General features: G+C 34.4%; 2 protein-coding genes across 2 annotated transcripts; one reads left to right on the top strand and one right to left on the bottom strand.

Moving 5' to 3' along the window:
• Positions 1-1,948: 1,948 nt before the first annotated feature.
• Positions 1,949-8,948, bottom strand: LOC113239337 (coiled-coil domain-containing protein 174). Its single transcript, XM_026476286.1, has 7 exons — positions 8,843-8,948; positions 6,560-6,765; positions 5,850-6,029; positions 5,429-5,567; positions 4,583-4,724; positions 3,895-4,116; positions 1,949-3,484 (listed from the first exon to the last, which is right to left on the bottom strand). Exons 1-7 carry the CDS (start codon positions 8,885-8,887, stop codon positions 2,724-2,726), a joined length of 1,695 nt encoding a protein of 564 aa, XP_026332071.1. The 5' UTR covers positions 8,888-8,948; the 3' UTR covers positions 1,949-2,723.
• Positions 8,949-9,444: 496 nt separating this feature from the next.
• Positions 9,445-13,633, top strand: LOC113239338 (ubiquitin-conjugating enzyme E2-17 kDa). Its single transcript, XM_026476287.1, has 3 exons — positions 9,445-9,650; positions 11,742-12,027; positions 12,106-13,633. The coding sequence occupies exons 1-3, from the start codon at positions 9,607-9,609 to the stop codon at positions 12,229-12,231; spliced, it is 456 nt and encodes a 151-aa protein (XP_026332072.1). The 5' UTR covers positions 9,445-9,606; the 3' UTR covers positions 12,232-13,633.
• Positions 13,634-14,075: the final 442 nt, after the last annotated feature.

The following is a 14,075-nucleotide window of genomic DNA, read 5'->3' as shown; positions in this document are numbered from 1 at the left end:
ATTATTTCGGATGCCAGATGCGGAAGCAGATATTTCAATAAATGCTGATGATCAGCGGTTGCGGATGCAGATGCTACTTTGAAGGACTCTTCACATATAAAGTCAGAAACACATGAAACTGATCCGATCTCTCGTATTATTAAATAGTCCATCAGAAGGTTGGCGATGGTTGGCGACACATTTGTCTGATGTCACGTTACTCCAAAATCCCATTGCACGTGCTTACCTACACCGTAACATGGCCTCACGCCATCGAGTATATAACCTGAAATAAATACGAAATAAGGGACATCCATCCCTGGCAACTCATCAGGCAAATGGCCTTATATCACTTTTAAATATCAACTCTCGTTTGCGCTGAAATCACAAATTAGCTAGCTAATATAGTACAGCGTCAATAACTGACCTGTGTATACGTCTCCGTATATTACATAATATTCTGAATTTATTGTAATACAGGTAATATCTCTAACAATGGGGGGCTGATCCATTCAAAAAGAAAAACAGCAAAACATGTAATTATGAAACAAACGAAATCACATTTCATCAGCAATTAAATATGTAATTTTTCAATTTTCGTCCGTTATAGCAAAGCTCAAGTTAAACTGGTCGATTTGAAGTGAACAATTGACGACAGCCATCAATTGTTCCGAATTCGGGCTGGCCAATCAGAGCGCAGTTGTCACTGTAATGAATTTAGCAGAATAATTTTCAATCAAAATAAATGACATTTCGTCTCTAGTTCTGGTTACATCTCGATGCCTCACACCGGTCAGCGTGATTTACAAACTAGATACGACTCGATGGCTGCGGGAATTCCCGATACTGCACAAGAACTCTTCAGAAGACACGAAATATCTTTTTTGGCCCGTATCTAGTTTGTACGGCAAATAATTGATATAAAACTCAATACCCTATGGTTACTAATTCCATTCCGCGGCTATGTAAATTGAGCCTTAAGGGTCGTATTCTAGAACTCTACTCAATACTCAAGTCAGGACTTGAGTATTGCAGCGAGCACTGAAAATCATACTCAAGTCCCTGCCATTAGGGTCGTATTTCCAGTGCAATCCTGACTTGAGCATTGAGTAGAGTTCTAGAATACGACCCTTAGGGTCGATACAACCTTAAATGGCTGTGGTTAATTCCGCATAACAGTGAAAGTGTTGAAACAATCACTTTGGAAAAAATATATAGTAACATTGACGATATACACGTACTGATTAGTTAGTATACGGTGTGAGATAACATTTCCTAAAATTTTCACGATATAAAAAAAAACACAAACTTACCTCTAAATTTTACAAGAAAACTGCTGTATTTAATAAGTACTTTACATATACCAATGATTTTTTTTATATCAACTGAACTTAATAGAACACGTATAGTATACGTTTTCAAATGGCTTTAGTTTCGTTTGTAAAAAAATAAATTCTGAAATAAAGCCAGTGTCCCTGACTCTCGACACGCGCAATACGATTCAGTAGGGGAATATTTTTAATTCGTGCTAAGGTAGTATCGCCTCTTAATCGTTTGTTGGCATAACAATATGAACAAGGGCGTTAATGTATGAAAAAGAAATAAAACCTATGAATAAAACCATTTCTTTTTTCACTGGTAACTCAAAATAGTGAAAATACGATTTGAAAATTAAAAAAAAAAGTGAATGAACCCAATATAAAATCTCGTTTGTAAAAGGATAACAATTAATCATTATAAGTATAAATAAAAATAATCACACTATACGCAATAAGATCCATTCAGTTTTTTTGTGAAAAGACAATCCAAACTCAATTCCACAGTTTTAGGTTTCATGTACAATATGTACGATTACGATTAATTGAAAAAGGAACTTCGTTTCTGATTAAAACTTTGCGTAGACAGAAAAGGATTATGTAACGTGAAATAATACAAGAAAGGTTGGTAAAATGAAAGAAAGACGTGCAGTTTCTAGACAGTTTGTAATATTGGATGTAATTAAATTAATATACCTCTACAATACAACATATATAGTATTTACTGATCAAAGGGGCTTGAATTTCTATTGCCCAGCGCTCAATACAACAGGTAAGGGCTGGCAATTTACTGTGGACCCAGAAATAGAAGAGCTAGTACAATTTTCTATAAAAACGTATTGGAGGTAATTATACTCGGTAAAATTTCGCTTGATTAGAATAACAGATCGACAAAGCTTGGGCGACGTTAATTTGTAGCTGCGTCCTGCAAATTATTATTTTTTAAATACAAACCCAAAATAATAATTACTTCTCGTATTTATGTTAGTACTTATTAACATACTACCTATCATTGAAATCTAAGTCATTGATAAATCACTTTTACAGTTAATTGCACTAAGATTTTTAATAATTAATGTACCTACATGGTATGTAATGTACATATTCGACGTTATTCGTAGAGCAGATTCTATCAATGAATCACATGAGTTGATTTCTACCGTAATATAATAACTGACTGATTAAAATATGTCATAGTTCAGTCGGTTGAGTTTACACTAATTGTGTTAATACATCACTGGTTCACGAACTTTGATATTATGTTATTCTAACCAAGCCAAGAAGCCAAGTTATTAAAGACAAATAAAAATCGAAGATCTGGTAGTATGGCTTAGACGCGTTAAGTCTGTCCCGCAAGACGACAAATTTTCCTACCAGCCCAATTATTAAGTGTGTGTCTTATTTTAATCAACAATGTTTTGATTTAACTTATTCCATAGCAAAATCATAAATTTGTGACAATTTACGACTGCTGGGTCCTTTGTGTAAACTTTTAACGCCTTGCTCATACGCCTCCGTCAAATCTGACGTAAAAGGGTTTTGGTCATGCTGCCGAGAACGTTTCGCCACTGGACCGTAGTAATCGTATGTTGGGGGAGGAGCTATTTCAGCATGGTTCTCTGCTAGATGCCTTTCCAAATTCACGTCATCTAACTTCTTACTATGATCCTCCACTTCATTAAATATAGGAGTCGGGTCTTGCGCTTTTACAAAATTTCTATACAAATCCTTAGGTGCAAAGGTGTTTTTTGCGGTTGAAAAGTAGAGTCCCTTCTGTTCCTGATAGTCGCTAATATCCGGTGGCGGTGGAGTTCGCGGTTTCGGCCTGACGTCAGCCCAAGATTTGCTTGTCGCGTTACTTTCTGACGATTTCACCTTTCTTCCTTTGAAATCAAAGGTGTCAGATTTACTGCTAGTGGCAGTTTGTGGCGGCGCAAACTCATTATCCCTTTTAGACCTTTGTTGCTCAACATACTCCTCTTGACTCATCTCCCTGAATCTTTTCTTTTCGTTGACGCCGTCTTTGCCGACATCCCACTCTCGGATATAAGTCTCGCGTATTTTTTGCCTTTCCTTTTCTTTCTCTTCTCTTAGTTTATTTTCTTCCTCTTTAGCTTTTGCCTCGGCCTCGTTCTTTTGCTGCGTCAAGAACTCTAGTAGGCATGTCGTAAAGTCTTTTCTGTTTTGTTCTGAAAATAAAAGTGCCAGTTAATTATACAAATCAGCAAAGTCATATAGTGGTATACCATAAACATTACCATCCAGTGCGTTCGTAAAAAACGCGCAACGGGTGAACTTCCCAAAAGTAAGATGGTTACAAGGTTTTTTTTTATAACATAGTGCGCATTTAACCAGCATCTCACCTGATGGAAAGTGACGATGTGGTCGACGGAAGTAGCATGCACACCTAAATAAAGCAGCTGTAGGCAGGGAATTTCACTCCTTAGCCGTTCGCCATATAAAATATGGAAGCGAAACGCTTTGTGCGAATCCGTGGAATTCTTTTTTAATTCTAGCGTTTAAATATCTCTATTCTGCAAATTACATCTAACTACACATAAAAAGTAACAGTTTCCATTGCATCCCGTACTTCGCTTACCTTCAGGGTCTTCAGGCGGCAAACCGGCTCTCATACGCTGTCTTGCTCTCGCCGCAGCTACTCTGGCAGCGATCAGCTCGTCCCGTTTTTTCCTCTTCTCCTCAGACTCCTTCTGAGCCTTAAGCGTCTCATCGCGCTGCTTCATTAGCTCCTCCATCTGCTTGCGCCGCTCCGTCTCGTCCGTACTGAACGAGTAATAGGCCACACCGTGCATCCGCGCCTCTGTACCAGAAATATACAATTATAAACATTTTATTAAGAAACAATACTATAATAATTTTTTTCTGGATAATTAATTGCAAATGTCAATCCGCATGTATGCTTCGTCAGGTAGACACTAATATAAATCAGCAGCAGGTTTCATCACTTAAAAATCAATGAAATAAAACTGATTTCCTATTTATGAATATTGTGGGCCACATGACACACAAAAATATACAACATGTCGTAACATAAAGCATCTTATCAAGAATCTCATCCATGCTGGTATTCCTTTTCCTAAATTTATTCAAAATCTTTTATCCTATAATGGTTCTGCTGTTATTATGATTTGGACTAAATTTACTAATTGCCTTGTTGTTGTTGGCTACAATGCAAAAAATCAAGAAAGCAAAATGTTTTGTGTCAAAATTTACCATCAAAAAGAGACATGTAGTCTGTTTATAGCCATTATCTCTATTTGACTCACCATCAAACAATACATCCTGATAATGTATATCTTTATCTTTGGAAAGGAGATCTCTTTCTTTTTCTTCCCACTTCGCCCTCAATGATTGCAAGTAGTCATTTGTTTTCTGGACCAATAATGGCTTTTCTGATGTCTTGGTTTCCTGCAAACAATTATAATACCCAAGTTATAACTTGGGTTCTCTGTATACAGTTTAGAGCAAAAATGGCCCTCATATTTGAACTGAAAACAAATTTAGCAAAACTGCGCAAAACGCACTCACAATTGACCTTCAGCAGTTTATGTGGGCAATCCAATTATTATTATTTGTTATTATTTAATATATATAAAAACATTACAGTTCCACTTAGATAAATACATAGTCCCACAAAACTGAGTATTCAGTTTGACTGTGGGATCAAATGAATCTCGCTTTTATATACATAATCTTAAAACTACTAATACATACATTTTTCCTAACACGCATTTTAACAATAATCTACTCTACGGGTCGTATTCCAGAACTCTACTTATTGCTCAAGTCATGATATGAGTATGATTTGCACTAGAAATCATACTCAAGTCCTTGCTATTAGGGTCGTATTTCCAGTGCTTGAAATCATACTCAAGTCTGCTCAAATCCTGACTTCTTTTGCATTATGGTGAATGTTGTTTAAAGATTTAAAAATTGCGGTTATTGAGACTGCATAGGAAAAATAAGCATGATTACACATCTTGTCTTTTCAGGATGAAATTTGAAAAATCATTCCCCGTATCACAAGTTAATAACTATTAAAACGCTACTGGTTTTTTTGTAAAAATGCAATTTCGCCAATTAAAAACTAGCCAACTTGTCGTCTGTTTTACCTCAGAATTGCCTACAGCCTTGTCATATCGTTGTTCTTTGTTCATGACTCGCATGAGTTCTTTATCCTGGTCCATGTACAATTGTAGATCAGTCTTCAGACATTTGCGTGTGCGCCCCAAACAGTCAGTGAATTCAGTCCTAGAAATAAAGTTAAAAAATCTTAGATAACAGAGAAAAAATCTTTACCTGCCTACCCAGCCAGTATGTAGGAAGGGTGACTTACGGTAATGTCAATTTCACGAGTTTCTGGCCGAAACTCCAATGGAAATTGAGCACAAAGTCTCCACAAAACTAGTAGTACTAGTAGTACGCTACAGCGTACCGACAATTCTTATTGACAAAAATCTTTAAAATCATCAGTCTATATGGTCTAGTTCAATTTGTATATAGCCTTGAGAATAAAATACGTATTTTTATTACCATTCACTGTTATCATCATCTTCTTCTCTTATCTCAGGTTCAGGTGATGGAGAACGTTCTCTAGGAGTCTCTTGCTGCTTCTTGCTATTGAAATCAACGAGGAAGTGACCAGCCAGCTGCGAGTTGCCTGCACTATCTGACAGATGCTTGTAGAGCTCAGCTTTCTTCTCTAATGCAGCTCTTTAATGCAATGAATACAGATCAGAATTGTATCTTTCTTATATCTACCTATCACATACACAAAACACATTGGGTTTAAATCCACCAGTGGCATAGCCAATGTAAACAAAGTAAAGTAACTGACTGCCTTTACCTGAACTACATTAGTATAATACACTTCTGGACACAATTCGAGCCACCATGCGTTTTCAGTATTAAGAGCCCTAATAAATTGCATAATAGTTTTGATCAAACAATGTATGATTGATCAAAACTATTATGCAATTTATACTTTAATTTTCCATAAGTCCTTGTTGGGAATTTGGATTGCAGAACCGGGGGAAAACTTTTTCTTCGATGATAACACTATTTTTGTATTCTAGCCCTTTACGACAAAAATACGAAGAGGCTCGAATTATATGTCCGGAAATATATTATACAAACGGATATTATAGATCGACAAGACAGAAGCTTACATTTTAATTACTAGATTAAACAACACAATACACAAATTATAGTTTGTATCTTACAACTTGTTACATGTAACTTACTTAGACTTTTTACAAGCTTCCAACTCCTCTGTGTCAATAACTTTGAGACTGTCCTGAAAAGATTTCTTAGATTTTGAGGGATCATTGTTTTTCTCGCTTGATTTTGGAGGGGGAGGTTTGAAGTTTTCAATTCTGTTGTGAGGAAGCTGTTTCTTCTCATTCACTTCTTCCTGCTTCTTCAAAAGTTCGGCTTTTAAACTGATTAACTGCAAAGTGATATATATTGAATTATCATGCAAGCAGTTTAAGCTTTGATAATTTAAGATTAGAGTAGAGTAAAGATATTTAAGGTTTTTATATCACATAAGATAGAGATTACCCAACAACAGGCAGTACACAGAGTTCTGTGATTTTCGCGTTTGTTACAGTTTGGAAATTAAAAATATTTCACATCTGTAATGTGTATATTTGTTTTTCCAAAACAAAAACAATGCTTTGGGCTCTAAGCAGGACCGTTAGGCACAGCTGACTGAGATGGTATTAATGCCAGTTAGATATAAGTGCTATTTGCTACCGCTGTGGGTTGCGAAAAATACCAGTATCCGCCAGGTAATTGTATGAAGTTCCACGGCCATACTGCACAGGTAGGCGGTAACTCTTGCTTGCTGCGAAGCAGGGTTTTGCCGAAAGTAATGTCAAATTCATCCCGCCGCACAGCTCGCAAGTCAGTTAGTGACGATTAGATGACATAATAAAAATAGACGATAATGAATAATGGATTTTGCTACCCATAGCGGTAGCAATACCCGCTTAGGTGTGAACAGTGGGAATATGGCGTACTCACTCAGACTTCGTTGCCCACAGCTGAAGCGAATAACATGTAATCTGAACAGGCCTTTAAACAGTTATTCTAATGTTAATGTAAACCATTGTATTATGAACTGTATAGCATAGTTTTGTAACTACAGTTCAGAATTTTAGAATAGCGTGATTTACATTAATATTACACATAACAGTTTGATTACTAATACCATTTTAGGCTGATGCTAGGGAAACCTTTATTGGTCCTGAACCCTTTATAGGGATAATATACTGCCAGGCAAAGCTCACGCAGCTGAGCTAGAGCACACACATCTCCTAAAAAATGTGGCTACAAAGCAAGGATGTTGAGCATTTAAAAACCTTGATAGCTGCCTACAGTGCCAAACACCGTAGAGTAACTCTGTCACTGAACAAGAATGACACCAGAATGCTGACTAGAGCCTTAACAGGGTAACGTGGCTTGAACAAGCACAAGTCAAATAATGGGCATAGATAGAAAAGACAGTGAAGATTCTGCCATGATATTCTGAATATTTTATTATATTCAATCCAACACTTTTTAAAATGCCATAAGTTAATATGTCTACTCATGTAATATCTAGTATAAAAATTCTACATATGATCGAATTTGAAACTATAATAGGTACATAAACGATTTCAAAGTTTCCAATAAAATTTCTATATTAATATTTCCATTGTTATTAAAGTCAACAATAATATTTTCATACATATTATTGTAGTCATTGTAGGGAATAGCAGGTGTCCCTACAAACCCTTTTTGTTTTTTTAAGCTAAGTTTTACATTTAAATTCTAAATTTAAATGTATTTGTTTTTGGCGTCTTTTCTTGTTATTCTATTTCACTATATTCACTATTGTTTCTGGTCTGGTCGATAGCTGTGCATTATTTGTTACATATATGTTAAGTACATTTCCTTCAAACTGATAACATAATTTACATTACAAGGAGATTGATACATACAAAATTCAGAGTGTATGCTACAGTATTACAGATATTGTGTAATCAATAAAATAGGATAGTCCCAGTCCCTATAACTGTCATAGTCACAGTTCGCATTTCTTACTTGTAAATAACTAATATCAGTTTTTGATCAGGGACAAAAAATTAAACGCTGCAAACGGGCCCCCGGTGTTCATATGAACGAATTCTACTTCCAGTCATAAAGCGTGAACACAGAGGAGTGCGATTCGGGCGAAGCGAATGTCCACCCTCGATGTGTTGTCAACATATAAATACACGGAATTAGAACTGCCGCGGTCCCAACCCGACCCGCACTCGCTCTGTGTGTTTCACGCTTAAATGTAGCATGTGCATTGCACCTGGAATAAATCTCAGCTCGATATCTCAATTATTCTGTGTTGTACTGAAATACAAAATTGTTATGTTCTTCTTGAAAAACCCTATAGAACAATGTCTATATGCAACAAACAAAATAATAAATAGTCACAAGTTTATTTTAAGATTTTCGCTGTACTACTGACAAACTTAAGAGCTACTCACTGTTGATTTGTTGAACAAAATTTTCTTATTACTCTGCTCGTTCATATTGAAAATAAACAGTTTTAACGGAAACGATACGCAAATAATGGCAAACCCAAACAAAAAAGGTCTATAGAAAATTAAACATAAAAATTTTGCTCGAGAAACATAGAACACATTCACCACACATTTCACCTCACGTCAACAATAGATCTTTGCGGTCAACTTCAGAAATCGCTAGAGTTGCCCTTTGAAATCGGTATATTTCTACCCCAAAATTGCTATATGAATACAAAGTTTGTTTATTTGAAACTTATATTTCGACATTAAAGAAATATTCTAAGATTTCGCCAATATTTTATGTATATTTATATTTTTTTATTGTACTATATTTTACAATCAGTGAGTTTAAACTTTTATTATAACTATTGTGCTTAAAATCTCGTACATGGTTATATATCTACGCAAAAAGAAAGATTTCTTTTCATATTTTGTTTCATAGCAACTACCATAGTACATCCTGAAGAGGGTTACTCAGGTTAACCAATACAAAAAATGTAAAAAACCTGTTTAGTTGGCACAATGTCTTGACACAAAAAAAATTGCTAATTTCATGGTCATCTGGCCACCATCTCACTGGCCGTGACGACAAAATTTTTTACACAGTATTGACAAAGGAATAATCTTTTGTGTGCATGTTAACTCGTTTTTATTTGTTAAAAATCAGTCACGTAAGTCGCTATTCGTATAGAACAAACGTACAACAGTGAGTGCGTGAATCAAATATGTCAACTCCAGCCAGAAGACGCTTGATGAGAGATTTCAAACGGTTTGTATCTGAATTATTCTTATTATGCATCACAAGAGTACACTACCATAGTAAATTCACATTTGTGAAATATTCACCATTACATTTTTTTATGAAATGGGGATTCGCAATGCTGAATCATCAAATTACATCACTGTCATTTTCATCGATTTCTATTCTACTCTGCTTACGTATCTACTGTAAGAATCGACGATATCCCAATGTCCCTCTTATTAGGAATCTAAATTTTGTATGGTAATGGGAATGACAAATACATATACTACATACGTCACCTCTATTAAAGTGTTTGCGTCGTGGTTGTTTAGTGTAGTGATATCTAGGTTACTGAAATGTAATATAATTTTTATGCACCTAAATTCTATACGGAACACGATAGCACAATTTTGGATTTGCCAACTTATTTTTAGAAGTAGCAATATCATTTTTAGCCGTAGCAGTATCTCTATTATTCTTGAATTCCCCTGACCTGAATACATGAGGTTTTAATCTCACAAAAGGTGACTTTGTTTGCCTTATTTATGCACTAGTAGCACCACATAACAATGACTCATTTATAACCTAACTAAACCATGCAAATTATTAAGATTTGTTTTGCCACCCCAATTATAGTTAGAACATTTTAATCTACAGAAATAAAAACCTTACATATGTAACACATTAGTGCAATATGTTGTATATGTATATATTGTATATATGTATGTATGCTCGATTTTCATTTCATTAATTTGTGCCAAAATATAATACAGAAGGCTGTAAAGTTGTTGTTTGATGCGAGTGCTTGTAACAGATAAGTTTTAATAAACAAAATTAGTTATCATTGTCAATGTAATGTCAGCAACAATAAAGAAAAATATAACAACACATTTATATTACATAAATAATGTACAACAAATTGCATGTGTCACAAACTGAATTAACAAAATCGCAACAAACTGTTTGGTCTGATGGGGATTCAAACCGGTGTCCCAATCCGTTATCCATCCCTATCAATCAAAATCTGGCTTTTAGTTTTACTATTAATTGTAACTATTTAAAAATGAATCGGTGTACTATTTTTATTTTATTATTCTTAATTAAACACATTATTTTTAATAAAATATAAATGTAAATGTATAATGTAATAGTACTATAGCAATAAATTATTAAATTATGCGTTTACATGCAATGCCTTTGTCTACATTATGGAACTTCAATTTCATCTCGGAGTATAGTTAAATTGCAAAATAAATAAAAGACTTCATAATTAAAATTTGTATAATAATGATAAATAAATAATAAAATCGTTTTTTATCTCAACACATTAATAAGTGAAAATAAATATAAGCTCTACACACTGTTTAGTATGTGGCAGTGGGCAAAGCACGTAGCTAGGACAACCGTAGGCTGTTGGGGCGGAAAGGTTCTTCAGTGGCGACTGCGCACAGGGCGACTCTCGGTGGGTAGGCACCCCACCAGGTGGACCGACAATCTGGTAAAGGTTGCGGGAAGTCGATAGATGCGGGCAGCGCAGGACTGACCGTCATGGAAATCGTTGGTGGAGGCCTATGCCCAGCAGTGGGCGTCGTATGGGTGAATGATGATGATGACACTGTTTAGTATAACAATAGAACGTCACTTTTATGTGCACTTAGCCAAAATCATCAGTTGAGCTACCTGTATGAATCACAATTATTTCACTTTCAATCATATTATCAATGACAACATCTTTGTCAAAATCAAGAAGTCATTTTTTTTGTGAAATTGAATTGACTCAGTGAAATTCGGCGATTTTATATTTGTTTAATTATAACACACACTATTACTTAAAAATATTAAAAATATTTATCTGTTTTTAAGACATATCAGACTGACTGAAAATTGCCTTTTATTTTAGAATTCATGCGAAAATAATACTTGAAATATGTGCTATCATATTATATAATGTTTCATTTAAATTAATTTATTTTTTTAAATCCCAATAAATTAATATTTGTCTGTTTACTGTTTTGTTAATTGCATTCAAAATACTATCATCTTCCTTAGCTGTCAAAGTGAGCCTCTTACATTATCATACTCTTGAATAAGAGGTAAACTGATTATTTCTTATTACAGGCTGCAAGAGGACCCACCAACTGGAGTGTCTGGTGCTCCCACTGACAACAACATCATGATCTGGAATGCTGTGATATTTGGTCCTCATGACACTCCCTTTGAGGATGGCACATTTAAGCTAACAATAGAATTTACAGAGGAATATCCCAACAAACCTCCAACTGTACGGTTTGTCTCAAAAATGTTTCATCCAAATGTGTATGCAGATGGTGGAATTTGCTTAGACATATTGCAAAATCGGTGGAGCCCTACGTACGATGTCTCTGCCATACTGACATCCATACAGGTAAACATAATTCTCTCAACAATATTAAGCAATTTCTGCAATTAAAAGCTAAAATTACTAAATAACTTTTTTTTTCAGTCTTTATTGAGTGACCCTAACCCAAACTCGCCTGCCAATTCTATGGCAGCACAGCTATATAAAGAAAACCGCCGAGAATATGAGAAAAGGGTTAAAGCATGTGTAGAACAATCTTTTATTGATTAGCGGGGGGGACATGGGATCTCAGTCAACAGTGAAGTTTGCATGCTCTATGCTGCTGTTTGTCAGCCAATTCTTCATGAATTCATTGGGACAGTTGTAAAAGTTCAAAAATTTATTGTTTTAAGCAACTTATTCTTATTAATATGGCATTAGTCTTTGCTTAGAGGTTTTGGTAATGTTTAAATGTAACTAGAAAATAACTCACTGAGTATTACTTATGTAAACAAATAACTCTTGCCCCCTGATACAGCTAACCACTTCTTCCATGTGATAAAAGATCCCCAAAACACTTGTAACTTTGTTGTATCAAATTTCAAGACATAGCATGGCAACACCATTTGTGTTCCTATAAAAAATTATCCTACTTCCCCGAGTACTACTATCATATACTGTATTTCTTTCTCTCATTATGTGTATACCTAATATTTGGACTCATTACACGCAGACTGGTGTGGTAGTGAAATAGTTGTTCCTTACTGTATGTGCATTGTGCAGTTTATAATTCAATATTCTATTATATCGTCCTTAAAAATCTAGGTGATTGCAATAGTTAACGACTTCAAAATAATATTCTAGTATACACATATGTGTTATTCTTTTAAACACAGCTTGGAATAAATAGACATATATCAATAATGTCGACTATTGCACCTGATATAGTCTTGGAATTGTATGTGTAATTGCATAATATTATGAAAATTATTTAGTTGTATGTCATCAATTGAAAGTTAATATAAGAGGAAGTGGTGTAAACTGTGTATTTGGGGCTAATCTTAAAGAAAGTTTGTACTATATGTTGATCTTGTCACTGTTGTTGAAGATTTTCCCAAGGAAGGTTTATGTGTATATTAAGAATGCAGCAGCCCTCATGTATAAACATTCTACAGTATAAGTAGTGGATTTGGGCTGCACATGTAGGATTTTTTATCGAATATCATTTATATTTAAAATACTTCTGTACATTATGCGGTTTTTATTAGACACATGGTTAGAAGATATTTAAATTGTACTTTGCTTTTTAGCAATTAGTATATTTAAGTATGTGGAATTATGACTTTACTGAATTGTGAAAATTGTGTAGCATTAGCCTTGTTTTTCCTGACATTTAGTCCGAATCGTACAGTCAGCCAAACATTTACATTTTGTATTTTTCACGTCTCTTAAGAATTTAATGTGTATAGTAGTTGAGATAATGCTTATTTTTATATGTCAATCAAAAGTATCTTGTATACCAAAACTAATTATGGAACAAAATGATTACCCAAATAGTACAAGTTTTATTTGTAAAATATATTTTAAAATGTTATATAAATACATGTGCATGGCTGATCTAAGTTATACATTATGTTCTCGTTTTCAATTAAATGTCCCAATGGATCTAATTTCTGAAATATATTTTAGCAATCTAAATATGATTTTATAAAGCTAATTACAGGTTTGAATGAAGTATCTTATGTGTTCCAATATAATTTTCATGTATAATTATGTGTAATACTTTATCTTCTAGTAAAATATTATTTTCAGTTTTAATATTTATTATTTTATTTGACCATATTCCACAAGTTTATCAGTATTTAGTTTTTTATTATGAATATTTTCGTGTCAGACTTAGGCGTTATTTGAATGTATTAATTTTTAATTACAATATAATGGCCACAAATCTTATTTGATAAAAGTGACTTTTTGAAGATACAGACAAGAAACTTGTTTTGTGTGGTGCCAGTTACTAAGGCAGCTGTAGGTATGTGGATGAAAGTAGTTACACAGGATTTTTCGTGGCCACCACAAAAACACATTTAAAAAATGATGCCAAAGTAGCCTAAGCCAAATCTCTTGCTGTACATTTC

Source organism: Hyposmocoma kahamanoa, unplaced genomic scaffold, assembly GCF_003589595.1.
Source record: "Hyposmocoma kahamanoa isolate Upper Pololo Valley unplaced genomic scaffold, ASM358959v1 99879, whole genome shotgun sequence".
Lineage (NCBI taxonomy): Eukaryota > Metazoa > Arthropoda > Insecta > Lepidoptera > Cosmopterigidae > Hyposmocoma > Hyposmocoma kahamanoa.
The sequence above is the reverse complement of the archived record's forward strand: the minus strand, read 5'-3'. Positions and strand labels throughout refer to the sequence as shown.